We start from the raw sequence: 16,286 nt of genomic DNA, 5'->3' as shown, positions 1-16,286 counted from the left end.
ACGTAATGCATAGTAGTCAACGTTATATACATCTGCGGCACGTCGTAAGCTTAGCTTTTGGTCATTTTGAAGGGCCTGAAGGGCAAGAAGGATTCTAGCTTCATTTGAAGGTTGGGACATCTTGAATGGTTGAGATATCTTCAATTAGATTAAAATGTTGTAAGGTGAGGGATTTTTGGTGCACTCGCTTGTCTGGTGCACTCGCTTATCAAGCACGTTACTCAGTGTTGTCCACAATCTATTAACCTCCTCACAATAAACCCTTAACCTCGTACATTCTGCCATCAAGCCCGCCAACTTTGGATTTGAGATCTATTGCAATGTCTGACAGTGAAGATCATGATGTAAGTTGTAAAGTCAATACCAAGTTCTCCCAGTCCCACTCTTAGCTTTTCCAATCCACCATTACTGTTCCGCAAACTAACAAATAGCAGCATGATTTTCGCGGTGGTGATGGTCAAGGCGGTACCTATTCTGCCCTAGCTTCAACTTTGAGGAAGAATGGACATCTTGTAATAAATGGTCGCCCATGCAAGATTGTCGAATTATCCAACGATCAAGAAGAGGTTCATTTTATTGGCATTGATATTTTCAATGGCAAGAAGTAAGAGGACTCAGTCAAACATGATGCCAACGTTGATGTTCCTCATGTTAGCCGTAGGGAGTACCAGTTTGTCAGTTCATACACTTTATGGATGTAGGACGCATGCTGACAATTTAGTCTTACATCGATGATGACTTTCTGCATCTGATTACAGCTGATGGAGGAGAAAAGAACGATGTTCCTGTTCCTGAAGGTGAGATAGGTGATGTAATTAGAGAATACGAGGACAGCGGCACAGACGCACGTAAGAAATATATCTTTTAGCTTTTTTCATTAATGTCTACTAACGCTGTTCTATTAGTTATTACGGTTATATCCGCTATGAACGAAGAAGTCGCAATTTCTGTCAAAGAGGCGCCCAGGGGTAGTTAGGCAGCTCTAACAACTCGATGAAATAGTTTGTGGATAGTAGTAATACACTAACACTCACTTGAATATTAGCTCTTAATGAATTTGATTTTTGTTAATGGATTTAGCATTTAAGAATAAGATTAGTGTATGTACCATATACGTTTAACAAATTGGATAACTTAGGCATACTGCTATAGCAGAGTCTAGTTAAGATAGCTTCACAATCCAATAATTTGCCAGAGACTCAAAGAAACTAATAACGGTCTCTCTCGTTAACCTAGATGATAAATGGAAATAGCTCATACGGCAAGGCCTGGTGACATGCCTTACTTGGCATCGATAGCCCGCATACTTCAAGTTCACTATATATTGTGGGCCAAGCTAGAAAGGTATCTTCTAGTGGGTAAGGATAAAGCTCAGCCATATGCTTTTGAATAATAGACTTCATGAGCTGTGTTCATAATGTGCGTTTTCACCGTTTCAATTAAGGAGGGGAGCTTAAGCAGGATGATATGTCATGACTTGTGTCTCAATAAATATCTAATTGACCATGTATCTATCTATCTTTGTCTAATGCAGGCTAAAGGAAAGGGGTTCGTATATCGTTCCGAAATTGTGATTCTTCATCACTGCTGAGGGCTCTCACCAACCCAACCATTGGACTTGAAGCAGACGCCATTTTGCTGGTGTAACCGACAAGCAGTTGAACGGCTGAAAACGCGGTGGCAGAAACTACAGGCATAAACCCTTCTTAGTCCCTTCCTTTCGTTCTGGTGGCGTCGAAGATTGGCACGGCTGCTGAATGCTCTTCCGTGACAGCATTCGTCGTTGCAAATGAATGATTCCTGTGTACCTTCGTCTCTTGAAGAGGAGCCGCTGTTGGTAGATACTGATGAAGCTCTGGAAGAGTCTATGGAGGACGAATCCTGCCAGCCACCCATTGTCGAATCATAGGTCATGGCATCTTGCCAGCCTGTTATTGTTGGGTCAAAAGCTAGAGAATCCTGCCACCCAGCCATCATTGAAACAAGTGCTAGAGGGTCCTGGTGATTTGTCATGAAAGGAACTCCATTTCCGGTGTGATCGTAGGCCTGGAATCATGTTAGTCAAATTTGTTTGACCAGATCTGTTGATCGAAGAATTCAACGCACCATGTGAAAATCATTTGGGAACCCCGTACTAAAATCATCCGATATAGCATTGTGCGTGTCGTGTTGATGATGCAATGACGTTCCCGAAGCATTGAACGGATGATGCTCTCTAGACTGGTGTGACTGGCGCGGAGACTTTGTTGGCCTATAGTCAGTGCCGTTAGCGGATTGCATTTCTTCGTGCCATTGATGTAGTCCGTTAGCAAATATTTGCTCTTGCCGCGTTAGTCTCATGAAATACTCATGAGTCCCGTGCAGATTCTGGGGAGGTTGGAAGCGTTTCTTCAAAGACTCACTCCGTGTTCATCAATGGCCTTGATCCGTCTTTTATGTGACCGTGCCAGGTCATGTTAAGGTTGAAAAACAGATGAGTTTGAGGTGATTGGGAATAGACACAGGTCGGATAGCGAGCGGCGCAATTGCCTTAAAATGGTACTTAGTGATGCGACGGCAAATAGGACGTTAGGAAAGCCGAGGCTTAGTGGAAAATCTGCCATAATATGAAGTCCTCGAAGGGGTCCAAGTGCATTGCGTGAGATTCAAAAGAGCGGAAATGCATAGCGTGAGATTCGAAGGGTTGCAAGTGCATTGCGTGAGATTCGGCTAGCACCGAGTTTTGCCGTTTCTAACCGTGGACTCGCCTTCCAGTCCTTGAAATTGATACGTCGGGAACCGTGAAGGTAAGGAGTTTGTGACACCTACTCGAGACGCTCACTTGCATGTCAGGCATTTCGATCCCATCGTACCGCATGTGTGTGGCGTAAAAATGGGGATAATGGAACAATCCATGGAACGGGGTGTCGATTTCATCCGTAGTTGCAATGAACGGTCTCGTTTAGTAGACGAAATAAGTGAAAGCCACAGTAGCTGAAAATTATTTATCATCTCTCAGGGTGGTGTGGTGCTTACCCTTGACAATCGAAAAAGCGGAAATATTGTGTCGATCATTGCGGACAATATAATGTAAGATCGCATAAAAGGACGCTTACGGTAGATTCGTAGGCCTGCATATGTCGGCTGCTTATGGGCGTCTCGCATGCAAAATTCAATGGAAGCTTTTGTATAAGCCGCCCCATTGCACAACAAGCAGTATCCACTGATATATACGACACGTTGCAGAAGACGCGAAGACATTGGCTAGGTATAGGTTCCTCTTGAGTAGACATTAATTATGATAGGATGTTAATGAGTGGGTAATCAGTACATAGCCTCCACTATGTGTAGCAAGCAAACTGTCTTTGTTCGGCATTGCTCAATTAGGAAACTAGAATAACTAGATGCCGTGCTTCCCGGCCCTGGAGTGGACCTATAAATGCAGTTAGAGTCGACGGCTCCGTGATGGAACGGAACGGCCCTGTAACCGTATTACCATACCATACCTATTTTAGTTATCCAGCATCACTAGCTAAATATCGATCCGATTTGCTTAATAGCGATAGGTGTCGTGAGGCCCTGCAATTGTGGCTAAAATCAATTAGCAACAGGGATCACGGCGTATGACAAGCTGAGCAAGTTAGCTGACATCTTGGTATTTCGGCAGTAAATGTTTTAGTTGAGCTAAAGGAAGAAGAAGAAGTTGGCTGATCAGCAGCTGACATTGTCTTTGTATTGTATGATAACAAGGCTACTTCATGAGCCCTACCTTTCGTAACCAAGCTGCACGCCTAGAGAACATTATACTTTCAGCTCGAACCCATCAAACCCATTGGTAATTACAGGCGCACTTGTTTTTGTTGGCTGCTGAGACGTTACTTTATTTCACTGATCTTCGTTAACTACATGTTCCGATAACATCATACTCAGGATACCTTTGCTGATAACTTAGAGAAGGCTGAGAAGGCTTGGGCGAAAGCTTAAGTGGTCAAAGCAAACACAGTACTCAGTATATGCCGTTGATACAATTTTTTTGTTGCGCCAAGATGCCAAGAAATGTCACATATTAATTTTCGGATTCGTATATGCAGATTCAATGGTACTGCATACTTCTAGACCTCCAATGCACAAATATGCTTAAATTCTCGTATTCCTACTGCCTAAGATACACCACCAGAATATCAGTGAATATCTCAAAGCACGTCTATTGAAAACTCCTGTTCTATACAAAATCAACTTGCCCTTAGTTCGAAAATGAAATGACTCGTGGCTTCATAAACGCCGCCAACACCTCATCAGTGATCTCCTTTCGTCTACTCTGAAAGTCCTGCAAGTATGCCTTGATGGCTTTCACGACCTCGTGCACCAATTCATCATGGCTCAAATCCTCCAACGTTGCAAAGTTCTCAACATTTGGTTGGTAGGCCCGCAGGTAATCAAGCATAGTCGACCTAGTGCCAGCATCATTGCTGCTAAGCTGTTTTCTCAGCTTCTTCTCGGCGACAGAAACCTCGTCGTCAAGGAAAATGGCAGACGAAGTCACTGACGCCGACATCTTTCCCGTGTCCTTGGGATCGAGGCTGGGTACTAGCGATGTGTAGATGAAACAAGGTGTGCGTTCTCCAACCTGAGATGCGTATTTACGACTAATCCAGAAGAAAGGATCGACATCAGTACCGATAATGGTCAGACTAGGCAAACCCTTTGTCTTGACGTCTGGTAGAATGTCTTGAAAACTACCAGGCATGAAGCCGGCGCTCTGTTTGGCAAAGAAGTTGAACATGCCAATGTTCATGCTTCCATATTGAAAGCCGGTATGTTGATGAACCTCTTCTGGAGTGATGCGCTTGGCAAACTCGAGGCTGCATTCGTAAAGGAGACCATTGCTGTTCTCAAGGGATGAGAACATGTAAGTGAGTTTCAGATCAAATCCAAACGCAAGGATATCTTTTGCATTTCCGATTGTGTAGCGTCTGATATCTTCCAATGTGTACTTTGAATTGAACAGGTACTTGGAGTCATCCGTCAACATGATGATTGTGGGTGCCTTGAAGACATCTTGGAGATATCTACGTAAGTCAGTGTTTGGTCCATGAGTGAGCTAACGACAAAGTACTTACTTGGCGAGCTGGAACGGTAGAGCATGACCAACGTGCATACTAGTACTGCTGGGCCCTCGTCCAGTAAAAATGATAAAAGGTTCACGTCGCTCGTAAGCATCCAAGATGTCATTTAACTGTCGATGAGCAAATACAATGTGTCGAAGAAGGAAGTGATGAGGTTTCTTCCCCGTCAAGCGCTCAAAACGCTGGACAATGCCTGAGCCGACTGCTGAGGCTCCGGACTCATTTAGGAACTTGGTGCTGTCGGCACTCAGGCTGAAGGTATTGACTGAACCCATTTTGAAAACAGATGAGAGTAACAAGAGAATGGAGGTAGTTGAACGAGGTGGGTAACTAGCAATGTGGCCTGGGTATCTTGGAAAATGACAAACAGAACAGCTTAGAAGGTGATGTGAGATGAAAAGGCAACCTGGTTCTCTATCGCTATTTAGCATACGTGGATAGACTCGGGTCATGGAACGACGTCCAACTACACATAGATAGGCGTTCTGGCCAAGGGTTTGAGGCTGACGATAGCCGGCTATGCAGAGTCCCTAGTGCGGCACCCATTGCGGGAAGTCTTGGGCCTGCGGTGCTACTACGCCGCATAAGGATTGACTCGGCTTGGCCATCACTACTCGCCAAGGGCTACCCCTGCCTAGATCGCGGCCACTACTTTTAGCATGTCCTAACTAAGAGACTTGGCTAGATTCGACGAGAACTGCTAAATCAACGACACATGGTCGCAACTACTGAGGGCAGGTATTATTACGCCCGCTTATGGCGTTGGGGTATCCGTCCCTGCAGAATTGAAAATGTCACCTACCAACCTCGTGAGGAACGCTTACTCAGGACTGTCAGACCACGCCGCTTTTGCGGGTCAAATCCGACTTCATATTACATTTTGCGTTCAAAAAGAAAAATTGAGAGTCCTTAGCGTAAGCTCTATGAGGCAAGTACTGTAGAACCCTGCGATCTCGACATTACTAGCGTGGATGAAATCATCGATCCTTTCGGGTAAAAAGTGCCGCTGACGTTTCTGGTTAGTTAATGCGCTAGGAAATATCGTATATTCTATCCGTAGGGTACTCCCCCTACCTTTTCTGACAAATGCACGATTCAAGCCACCAGATTTGGAGCACAACCCTATCAAATCCGTAGGGTCCTACAGTAGGGATTAATTGTTTAAAAATTTTGCCCTGCGAGTCCTGAGTCCTTTAGCGCCAGTTTCGTAAGTCTGACGTGGAATTACGCCGCGGGATCACCGCATAATCCCCGAATGCCAGACCCAGTCATAGTTCATTGTTTACTCAGTGAACGTTAAGTAACCCTACAGAAAAAGAGGGTCGAGCATGTCCTAGTTGAGCATTAGCCGAGGCATATTCTCCGTCATATCCGTAGTATGGAGGCATGATCAAATGTAGATATCAAACTGCATGTATTTGGAGAGAACAAGAGCTTTTACGCACAGACTCAATGATCGTCGTTATATGTGCGTTTCTACTCCAGACGTTCGAGACGATCATTGCTCTCTTTCCATTGCCTTGGGACAGACACTTTAGGATTCTATAGATAGTACTCTCAGTCGTTCGTAGTAACGTAGCAATGAATATAAACGCTCAAAGCCGACCAAGAGAAAGCGAGCACGCCACTCAGATCGAGCTATCGCCTTACCCCTTAAACCCAGGATGACGATCCAGCTGTCACACCCTGCCAAAAGTCCTTGGTTGCTTACAGCTGTATCGTAACATAATCAATCAACAAAACCGAGCTGAACCATACCACGCCGTAAGCGCAAGCCACCACTCGGACTCCGAGTCTTCTCGAACAAAGTTTGTTTAACCTTGTCAAGCTTTCTCAACCATACCTTTACCCATGCTCTTACAGCAACAGGCCGCCGGTTACCCGGAATAAGGTCATTGGCACACCACAGCTTGTCTCCGTCTCATTGTCTTGTGGATACAGTAGCTGTACCAGCGTCTTCACGCGGCGAGGGAGACTAGGCTCCCATCTTGATACAGACTGCGCCTTAAGTGAGATCGAAGACAATGCATGGAGGGAGGGTGTCAAATTCGATGAAACGAAACGGGCTTGTAAAGATAGAGAATGCCGTTATTTTTGAGATAAAAAGGCAGGTTAGGTACGCTTTGATATAATATTGAAATCCTCAGATCCTCACATTCTCCAAGACATTCACTAAGCATCTTCCAGGTGATTCTACAAGTCATACATCATGTTCGAAGTTAGATCTGCTTTTGCCGAAAGGGCTGAAAAGTCCGCTTCCGTCGTAGTACGTGAAGTTGAGCTCTCAGACGAGGAAGACAGTATGTCAACCTACTTTCTATCTTTGATATCTACAACAATACTGACGCTATTCAGATGCTCCTCTCGATTTCTATATCACGGAACTGGCCGATACCATTCTGGATGTTGTCCAGAAGTATGGTATGCATACCAAGACCACAGAAGATGGCGCCGACAGTGTTGAACGATGGGAGGGACGCTCCAAATTCAGAACTCATGTCGAGTATTGGATTCGTCGTCGTGAACCCATCAACTTTGTCATTCCATCCTACCCTTTCAAGTCGGTACGTGTTTCTCCTTGTTCTATCTTTATAAAGCTATTGGTCTAACATTAACAAGGAAAACCCCGATAAAGTGACTGGCTCACTTCCTGACATGGGAGAATACATCGGACTCTACAAACTCCATTCCATGACACTCGATGTTGGTCAAGTTTACCCTTTTGGAGCCCAAGTGACAGTAGCTTCCGACGGAGCAGTGTTTAATGGTACGTAAACCCCTGAGTCTTGGAAAAGAACAATATCTCATCATGACAACAGACATCTACCCAACCTCAGACGAAAAAGTCTGGGAGTACTCCCAAGCCATCGACCGTATGGCCAAGAAATACGGCCTGAACGTCAGAATCAGCTCCCCCCACGAATTGATGGGTGTGCCCACAGTACCCCTCGACAAAGAATCCTACATTGAGGGTCTACACAACTGCCGTGCTCGAATCGAAAAGAACACCCATCCCGAGCTACTTGACGAACTCTTCACCCGCGACCCTGACTCACTTCGTACCTACACCCAAATGAGCCGTTTCTACGAGATTGATCTCAAGTACACCCCAGTCATGCAGGGACTCAGCCGCATGCAGGGAAAGAAGATTACCAAGAAACTCGCCCGAGCCACCATGGCCCGCTCTGAAGCCTTTACAGGGTTAGTTCTGAAGGCTCTCCCGCACCACGTGCGTCTGTCAGTTCACGCCTCCAGTGGTGCAGTCAAGCTGTCGTTCCCTCTTGTCCCACAGGGATTAGGCCAGGCATCCGTGTTCCGCGTGCCATGGATGTCATCCATTTCCGTCAACGTGGGTGGTATGTTTGAGAGTGTTTACTCGGGCGATGTCCGTGATACCCACGATTTGGTGTACAAGGATGGTCAGCCTTGGTGTTACAGGGAGCGTCATGACTTGTTCAACTTTGTGGGCAAGGATATCGGGACTGATCACATTTATCCCCGTGGTCTTTTGGTCACTAGTGAAAGTGAAAACGAGTCAGTAACTATGGTTGATGAAGATGTCGAGAGGGTAAAGGGTCTTGCCAAGTTGCAGCCGGTTTACGTCTATGGCTTTAGCAACCTTAGGGAGGGACTACTTGATCTTTGAGGTCAATGATGGAGAAAAGTTGGTGGTACATTATTTTTGGCGCGATGGGACTTTGCAGTGACAATAGAATGGTAGTCATATTTTTTTACTTTAGAACAGAAATAGATTGAACAATTGAGAATCTTCCAACCGATCTTGGTGGTCAGTTACGCATGCATCCCTACACAAAAGAACCCAGCGTGTTAAATGTGACAGGTCCGTCTATGTTTTTGTTGACAAGGACCCATGAATTACCAGGTCCCTGGTTACAAGATCCTTCGATGCATCTTTCTGGGTGCCACGGCATTCACAATAGCACTATAAAACTTTGACATTTTGAGCAGCTGCCATATAAGTCACACATGTGTTGGAGAACCCAGTCTTGAAAGAACCGTTAATTTAAGGATTGTTTGAGAAATTCATCTAAGCAGACATTAACCTGTATTAAGAATCTCAGACAAAATTGAGAAGACCTGAGCGAAAGTCTAGGACATCAAAAATGAAGTAACTTTGCCATATCTGTTAGTTTGACAGCAGTCATGTCGTCAAACTGTAGGGTATGTGTAGTGGTTTCATTCAGTTACATGCCTTGTTCACGGCACATTCTATCCGTCCCTTGTAACTTCACCAGTTCACTGTGGGGCGTTTTCTCTTTGCCTGCATAAATGATTTTTCTCTTCCCTGTATAAATGATACTTCTATAATTGCGTGATTGCGAAAATGCACCCCCCCTGGACCGTCTTTTCCGCCAAACGCTGACCATACATATGCAAACACGCCAACAAACAGCGAAATGTTTCAAATTAATCTTGCAAGTCCCACCGTAGCCATCTAAGCGCCACCTGTGGCTTGTCCCTGCTTGAGCTTCCTCCATGGCATTGCCAGAGCAATCACAAAACCGATGCCTATCGTTCCGATGGCCATGGCATAAACGACCTTGAGGCCGTGCATGTAGCCAGCCAGCACATCGGCGAGCTCATCGCCCTTGAAGACATTGTAAATATCCGTAGCACCTGTCAGAACCAGCAGGTCCTTGCTGATGCTGTCACTGAGTTCCATGACCTTTGCCGTCATTTGGTCTACAAAGGCGGCCTGGGCGGCCGACATGAAAAGTGAAGCGCCATAAGATTGGAAGAATAAAATGTTTGACGTGATGAGCGCCATGTCCATGGGATCGCAAGAACCCTGACCAACAGTCAAAGGAATCTGATATGCAAGTCCCCAACCGACACCAGCAAGAATTTGGTAGCCGATCCACTTGCCGGTGGAGGTGTGCAGGTCGAAGGTGTAGATGAGGCCCGCGCCAACGGTGGAGAGACCAAGGGCAAAGAGCAAAATGTGTTGGTACCGACCAGTCTTTGAGATGAGACCGCCAGCGAGGAAGATGCCGAATGTTACAGCGATAACCATGGGCAAGTTTTGAACACCAGACATGATAGGAGTAGCGTGCTTGATGCTCTGGAAGTAGATGGGCACGTAGTAAACGACTGGGAAGAAGGAACCACCGATAGCGATAGCGACACCAGACATGACCAAGTTCGTTCTGTCTCTGATGATACGTGGCACGATCATGGCACGCTCGCCCATCCACCACTCATTCACCGCCCAAACGAGGAGGATGAGAACGAAACCAACGAGGAGGCCAATGACTTTGGAGCTTCCCCAGCTGTATTTTCCTTGGCCGTACTCAACGCCGAGGACAAAACAAATAGTCGCAGCGATGAGAAGACCAACACCGACGAGATCCATCTGCAAAATCTTCTCTTTCAAGGGGACGCGGGCTGGTTTCGCCTGAGGTGGGTCACTGAAGAAGAAGGTGATGATGGCGATGGAGATGGCGCCAACAGGTAGGTTGATATAGAAGCACCATCTCCAGGAAACCTTGTCAGAGAAGATACCACCGACTAGAGGACCGATAACATTGGCGAAACCATACGAAATGCCCAATAAACCGAGTAGCATGGGCCGTCTTTCAGGCGTAGCCGAGTAGGCGATGATGGTATAGCTACCGGCACTCACACCGGCGCCACCTACGCCGGCAATAGCGCGTCCAACGATAAGGGCATTCGAGTTGGGAGCAGCGCCGCAGATAGCGGAACCAATCTCAAAAATAAAGATAGCCAAAAGGAACGATATCTTGAGTGGAAAGTATTTGTAGACCTTGCCCCAGCAGGATTGGAAAGATCCGATGGTGACGAAGAAGGCAGAAGAGTACCATCCGACTTTGTCGAGACCCTGGAATTCGTCCGTGATTTTGGGAATAGCCGTAGCGATAATTGTCTAGAGGAGAAATGCGGTTAGTCGCTGGAAATTAAGAAAAAGGAAGGAAAACAACTCACCATGTCAAGAGCGATCAAGAAAAGGGCTAGAGCTAACGCAATAGCAATGAAAGTAAGCTGGAATCCCTTAGGATACTCAACCTCAGAAGTTTGGCTATCATCGTCGGTATTCGTCTCCCTAGCCTCAGTCTTGGTCTCGACCTTGAAAGCAGGCTCAGGGTCGGCAGTAACATCATTTGCCATGACTGGCGCTGCGTGTTCTCTGTCAGACATGGTCTTTGTATGATGGGAACTGTTGAATGTCGCCGTTTGAGAGTAGGACATGATCTTTTTTAGCTAGCAATTCTTTCTGACATGTGGACACACGTGTCTAACTGAACAACGGCTTAATAATTGATTTCGAATTAATCAGCGAGGGATCTGCCGAAAAAGAAAAGGTCCTTTCGCTTGCATCGTTTCCGCTGTTGGGCGTGCCGTAAGACGCAGGGCAAACAAAGACAATGTCTCACTGATCTTACACCAGGTTCTTTTGCAACTCCACAATGAAACCGATTGGTCCTCGGGTTAATGTGAGGAACTAAGGGGCGGGAAATAGGCTGCTAAGCCCTAAGCATGCCATAGCCCCTGTCTAAGCCAATGCAACGTGAACAGGGGTTGGTCGACACCGTAAGATGTAAGATCCTCTTGTCGATCATTTACTCGGGTTCCGTCAGCCTTAGGGGGTGTGTCTTCTAGAGGATGGTTTATGGATAGTGGTTCAATAAGCGGCTCAATTACGATTGACGGGGGGGTGCATTATCCTATTCTCCGAGGCGAGTTTAGGGCGGTGACATCCATTTGATTGAAGTTACGGAAAGTGCGAAAACTACGATCATGTCGTCGACTACGGGATGTCTCTGCCCATGAGGAGACGAACTTTGTTACGAGATTTACGCATAGCAAAGCTGGTTGTCCAGATGATGGCATTCTTTACAGATGAATAGCACTTATGTGCATTTGTATGTGAATTGCAAAAACATTCTATACACAGTCCAAGTCTCATGTCTACATCTAATTATTAAGGAACCCAAAAACCTCCTTCTTAAACGCCTCCGGATCCTCCAAATGACACATGTGGCTGCATCCCTTGAGTGTAACCTGGTGACTGTTCTCAATCTCTTCAACAAGGGGCTTGACACCAGCTTCGTCTGCCCAGTCATACTCGCCGTGAAGCACCAGTGTTGGTACCTTGATGTCCTTGCAACGGCCAATAACAGACCAGCCTGATGAGATTTGTTAGCACGATATTATAAGAACAGAATTTGGGTTAGCTTACCTTTCAGCGCTCCCAATGTGGCAAATTGGCTAGGTCCCAGCATAGTGGCATACACAGCCGGATTGCTCATGACGACGCCAAAGAAACCCTGAGCGGCTTCTGGCCAAGGGTCCAATCGGCAGACATGCTTATCCTGCAGTTTCTTCAAGATAGCTTGCAGGCGTGGATCTTGGTATTGCTGGGTGCTGTCCAGTTCAAGTGCCAGGTCCCGTTCTGCAGGGTCTAGCTCGTTCAAGGTATCCTTGATTTTGTTCGTCCACAGCTCGACGGATGCAGGAACAGAGTCCAGGATCAAGTGCTTAATCTTGGGTTGGTACTTGATGATGTACTCAAGACCCATCATGCCGCCCCAGGAGTGACCAAGATAGTCAAACTCCTGAATACCAAGCTTTGTCACCAGGTTGTCGAGTTCAGCAGTGTAAATATCGACTGACAGCTTGGGCAGCGACTTTGACTCAAAGCTGAAGTTGGTACTCTTGGCATTGCCGACTTGATCGTACAGCACCAAAGGTCTGCCAGTTTCTTTAGGGTAACTCGCAAGAGGGTTCAAGAAGTAATCGTGACTTGAGCCAGGACCGCCATGGGCTGCAATCAAGGGTCGCTGGCCTGACTTCAAGTCGCCGATGATGCGATAGAAGGTTTGAGCTTCTTGGTCAAGAGCTTCATGGGTGAAACCCACAGTGCCGGTTTGATCAGCAATGGCAGACATTTCGAAAAGAGATGGTGAACGAAAATGGGTCTAAGTAAGGTAGGTGATTTTCCTTGATACTAAGACACGTTCCAGATTGTCTTGAATACATATACTGTGAAGCTCATCACGGTAAAATCTGGCCACTACATACAAAAAAGGACCCTTCTTTGCGGACGGATCCCGAACTAGGGTACTGGTAGTAAGCAGAAGGAAGCGAAAACCCCCATGTCGTTGCGATGAAACGTAAAGGATTGATTGACGCTAGGGACTCACGCTAAGGGACTCGCATGCCGCTAAGGACTCATGTCAAGCTGACATGCATCGCGCTAAGGACTCATGTTACGTGAAGTTGACAAGGATTACTTGCTTCCGCCGGGAGAAGTTCCGAGTGCCGCTAGAAATGGTAGCAAGGGACCTTGTTGTCCCCAATTGCCATTGTGCCATATTCGCTTATAGGGTATCCGTAAATGAGATTCTTGTACTTGGCTTACAAATACGATCTAGGGACCGCTGTTCTTATCTCCGCAAAGGCCATCGGACAATGAACTGAATCATTTCGGACTTGGTTGCTTCTAAGGTGTTGTCATATTTGCGCTGATGCACTTTGCTTACAGCCTAGGACTTGGATGAAAAGCAGTATATCCATCTGATCAGCCACCACAAGTCTCTCATCCCAAGTAACTGCGATTTTTTAGCATCGCTGAAACAATCACCATCCTTTATTCTACATTCATCCCCAAATAAGGATCATGGGCTCTACCAACCCCAACTACCTTACTGCTCGGTTAGACCTAGCTTTCACCACCCTCACCTCTAATCCAGATGTTCGAGCTCGTCCCTTCTCAACTGTTGAGAAGCTGGTCCATCACTTCAAGACCGTAACAGCTCCCCTTTCAAAGGACCATCTTTCCATCTACACTGCTTTGAAGCTGTCATTCCCTTCTTCGGTGGCCGATCCAGTTGCCCACATCAGGACAGCATGGGCTGCGACAGTAAAGCACCATCCACACCTTGGAAGCGTGCTCAACTTGGAAAATCACACTGATGAATTCGGAAGGACTCCCGCTATACTCATTCCCACCTATGACGCTGAGGAATGGCTGGCTAAGACTTTCACAATTGATCACAAAGCAACAAGCGCCACAGCTCTCTTCGAATCAGCCAAAGATGAAGAGTATGCTACTTGCACTTGGATTCCCTCCTCTTCTCAAGTGCTCTTCCAAACAAGCCACTGGCGCATGGACGGAGGTTCTGCAATGACCATTGCGGTCAATTTTCTTCATGTTCTCTCACAATCCCTCGTTAAAGGCGCCGACGCTGCACTCGATACTTTCACATCTCCTGTCGGCGATGGCAGCATAGCACCAAACGTGGATTGGATCCTGGACGCCTTTTCTGACGAGGCCAACACCCCAGACTACATGGTCAAAGCTGCAGATACTATGTACACTGACATGTTGGCCGGTGCGCCCAGCGTGGCGCTTCCCCCACGAGAGGGAAGCGATGAAGCCATTCCCGGGGACTCCACCCGAGTCACTCTCAATTTTGGTAAAGAGACTACAATTCAATTATTGGCAGGGAGCAAAGCAAAAGGCATCACAATATCTCTCGCTACCCATGCTGCGATTATTTGCTGTTCGGCGAGGTATCCACAACACCCGCTGTGCAAGTCTTACGGGAGATTTGCCCCCGTTGACATACAGAAAGACTTCCCTTCTCCATACAATACGCCTCAGTATTCTATTGGTGAATACTGCGCTGCTTTCCCCGTCATTGTCTTGGATGTGGTAAACGAGAACAAGACTTTTGATCAAGTGTGTGAGGAATTACAAAAGTCGTACGGACGTGCCAGAAATTCTGGATTTGAGGATCACAAGGGACAACCCGTGTCCACTGCTGATCTCGGTGCTCCTTTCATCAGAAGGATTCTTGAATTGGTCAACACAGTTCCACCTCCCGATATGCCGACTGTCCAAGCTGTCGATTTTGCCAGCATGGGCTTGGTAGAGAAGGTCTTGGATCGCAAGTATCCCGTCTCTGGTGGAAAGAATGAAGGAGAGGTGGTAGTGGAAGACTTTTGGTTGGGGACGCAGACGATAGCAAAGGCTGTTCAGTGTCATGGTTGGACGTTTAGGGATCAGTATGTGTTGACGGCAAGCTGGAATAAGAGTTACTACGATAAGGTATTCATAGAGAACTTTTTGAGGGAGGTGAAAGAAGAGATGATTCGGGGCCTTGAGGCTTAGGATATGCTGTGGATTGTATAAAGAAGGTCTGGATCAGCTCGAAGAGAACTATGTTTTCGTGATTATGGTATGAGATGTTGAGATGTTCATTCTAATAATCGATAAGAAGCGATTTTAACTGGACAATATTGTTTGTGCGCTAGCGGTTGATTATAGCTATTGAAATGATACCTTTGCTACCTCCTGATACACCTGCTCAACTGTCATACTATAATCTAGTTTAAAGTCCTCCAAGTGAGATAGGTATTCAACCATTCCACATATGCCAAATATCATTTCCCGAGGATCAGAGCACTCCTTGTACCGCATGGTATGAGCGATATCTAGAAGATCAGGAGCTCTTCGCATACATGTTCCACAAGGTTTGGTAAATCGATTAATCTCTTGAAAATATAGCATTTCCAGTAACGATCATAGGTCCACTGCATCGAGACCTAATTGAGTCCATTGTGGTAGAATCTCGGCATATTTGATCATTCGTATAAACCGTCCTACAGCGGCACAATCTGTTGACTGCCATTCAACGAAGTCTCCTCCACAGATCAGTCTGGAATAGTAGGATCGTCCAATCTCCTGTACAACCCACATCCTTTAGAACCATTTGCGAGTTAACACATCTTGCAACAGCTGATAGGCTTGGTGCTGGGAGTAGGTCTGCCACACAGGACGATCCTGGGGCTTCTCTGCATTGGCAAAATAACGGATAATATCCATACCAACCGGGCTGTAAAAGGTAGAGGGACCAATCCATATAAGAACAGACTTTCCTCTCTCGTAGATCAGACCCACCATTGCGACTTGTTAACTTCGCTCTACTACATCTTCTTGATGGATACAGATGTAGTCGATCCAAAGTGTTCTTGATTGATGAGGGTAACGCAGATGATTAAGTGTCGTCCTTAGTGACCTTGTAACCGATACAGTGTTTCCATCAACGCACGTAGTTGTTGAATCTTGCACATCACCCCAGACATATGATAAGGCTTCATAATCCTTGTTCCACGAGGTGTGCTGAATTCGACCAG

General features: G+C 46.3%; 7 protein-coding genes across 7 annotated transcripts; 3 read left to right on the top strand and 4 right to left on the bottom strand.

Moving 5' to 3' along the window:
• Positions 1 to 320: 320 nt before the first annotated feature.
• EDB82DRAFT_573251 (uncharacterized protein) lies at positions 321 to 976 on the top strand (the record flags this gene model as incomplete). The annotated part of the gene is made up of 5 exons (XM_025730377.2): positions 321 to 344; positions 435 to 604; positions 656 to 674; positions 722 to 848; positions 906 to 976. The coding sequence occupies 5 exons, from the start codon at positions 321 to 323 to the stop codon at positions 974 to 976; spliced, it is 411 nt and encodes a 136-aa protein (XP_025587438.2).
• Positions 977 to 1,469: 493 nt separating this feature from the next.
• EDB82DRAFT_493724 (uncharacterized protein) lies at positions 1,470 to 2,788 on the bottom strand. The gene is made up of 3 exons (XM_065608439.1): positions 2,403 to 2,788; positions 2,107 to 2,251; positions 1,470 to 2,046 (listed from the first exon to the last, which is right to left on the bottom strand). Exons 1-3 carry the CDS (start codon positions 2,453 to 2,455, stop codon positions 1,582 to 1,584), a joined length of 663 nt encoding a protein of 220 aa, XP_065466049.1. The 5' UTR covers positions 2,456 to 2,788; the 3' UTR covers positions 1,470 to 1,581.
• A 1,388-nt stretch (positions 2,789 to 4,176) lies between these two features.
• On the bottom strand, positions 4,177 to 5,483 carry EDB82DRAFT_454633 (uncharacterized protein). Its single transcript, XM_025730399.2, has 2 exons — positions 5,100 to 5,483; positions 4,177 to 5,048 (listed from the first exon to the last, which is right to left on the bottom strand). The coding sequence occupies exons 1-2, from the start codon at positions 5,378 to 5,380 to the stop codon at positions 4,223 to 4,225; spliced, it is 1,107 nt and encodes a 368-aa protein (XP_025587440.1). The 5' UTR covers positions 5,381 to 5,483; the 3' UTR covers positions 4,177 to 4,222.
• Positions 5,484 to 7,255: 1,772 nt separating this feature from the next.
• Positions 7,256 to 8,775, top strand: EDB82DRAFT_573249 (Pyoverdine/dityrosine biosynthesis protein-domain-containing protein). The gene is made up of 4 exons (XM_025730410.2): positions 7,256 to 7,405; positions 7,461 to 7,669; positions 7,725 to 7,872; positions 7,925 to 8,775. Exons 1-4 carry the CDS (start codon positions 7,315 to 7,317, stop codon positions 8,749 to 8,751), a joined length of 1,275 nt encoding a protein of 424 aa, XP_025587441.1. The 5' UTR covers positions 7,256 to 7,314; the 3' UTR covers positions 8,752 to 8,775.
• A 592-nt stretch (positions 8,776 to 9,367) lies between these two features.
• EDB82DRAFT_438783 (major facilitator superfamily transporter) lies at positions 9,368 to 11,385 on the bottom strand. The gene is made up of 2 exons (XM_025730421.2): positions 11,070 to 11,385; positions 9,368 to 11,010 (listed from the first exon to the last, which is right to left on the bottom strand). Exons 1-2 carry the CDS (start codon positions 11,331 to 11,333, stop codon positions 9,562 to 9,564), a joined length of 1,713 nt encoding a protein of 570 aa, XP_025587442.2. The 5' UTR covers positions 11,334 to 11,385; the 3' UTR covers positions 9,368 to 9,561.
• A 595-nt stretch (positions 11,386 to 11,980) lies between these two features.
• On the bottom strand, positions 11,981 to 13,137 carry EDB82DRAFT_534620 (Alpha/Beta hydrolase protein). The gene is made up of 2 exons (XM_025730432.2): positions 12,325 to 13,137; positions 11,981 to 12,271 (listed from the first exon to the last, which is right to left on the bottom strand). The coding sequence occupies exons 1-2, from the start codon at positions 13,031 to 13,033 to the stop codon at positions 12,060 to 12,062; spliced, it is 921 nt and encodes a 306-aa protein (XP_025587443.1). The 5' UTR covers positions 13,034 to 13,137; the 3' UTR covers positions 11,981 to 12,059.
• A 340-nt stretch (positions 13,138 to 13,477) lies between these two features.
• On the top strand, positions 13,478 to 15,420 carry EDB82DRAFT_493712 (uncharacterized protein). The gene has a single exon (XM_025730443.2). It carries the CDS (start codon positions 13,765 to 13,767, stop codon positions 15,259 to 15,261), a length of 1,497 nt encoding a protein of 498 aa, XP_025587444.2. The 5' UTR covers positions 13,478 to 13,764; the 3' UTR covers positions 15,262 to 15,420.
• Positions 15,421 to 16,286: the final 866 nt, after the last annotated feature.

This window comes from Fusarium venenatum (assembly GCF_020744135.1).
Source record: "Fusarium venenatum strain MPI-CAGE-CH-0201 chromosome Unknown EDB82scaffold_1, whole genome shotgun sequence".
Classification (NCBI taxonomy): Eukaryota; Fungi; Ascomycota; class Sordariomycetes; order Hypocreales; family Nectriaceae; genus Fusarium; species Fusarium venenatum.
Note: the sequence above shows the minus strand (reverse complement) of the source record. Positions and strands in the feature narration are given on the sequence as shown.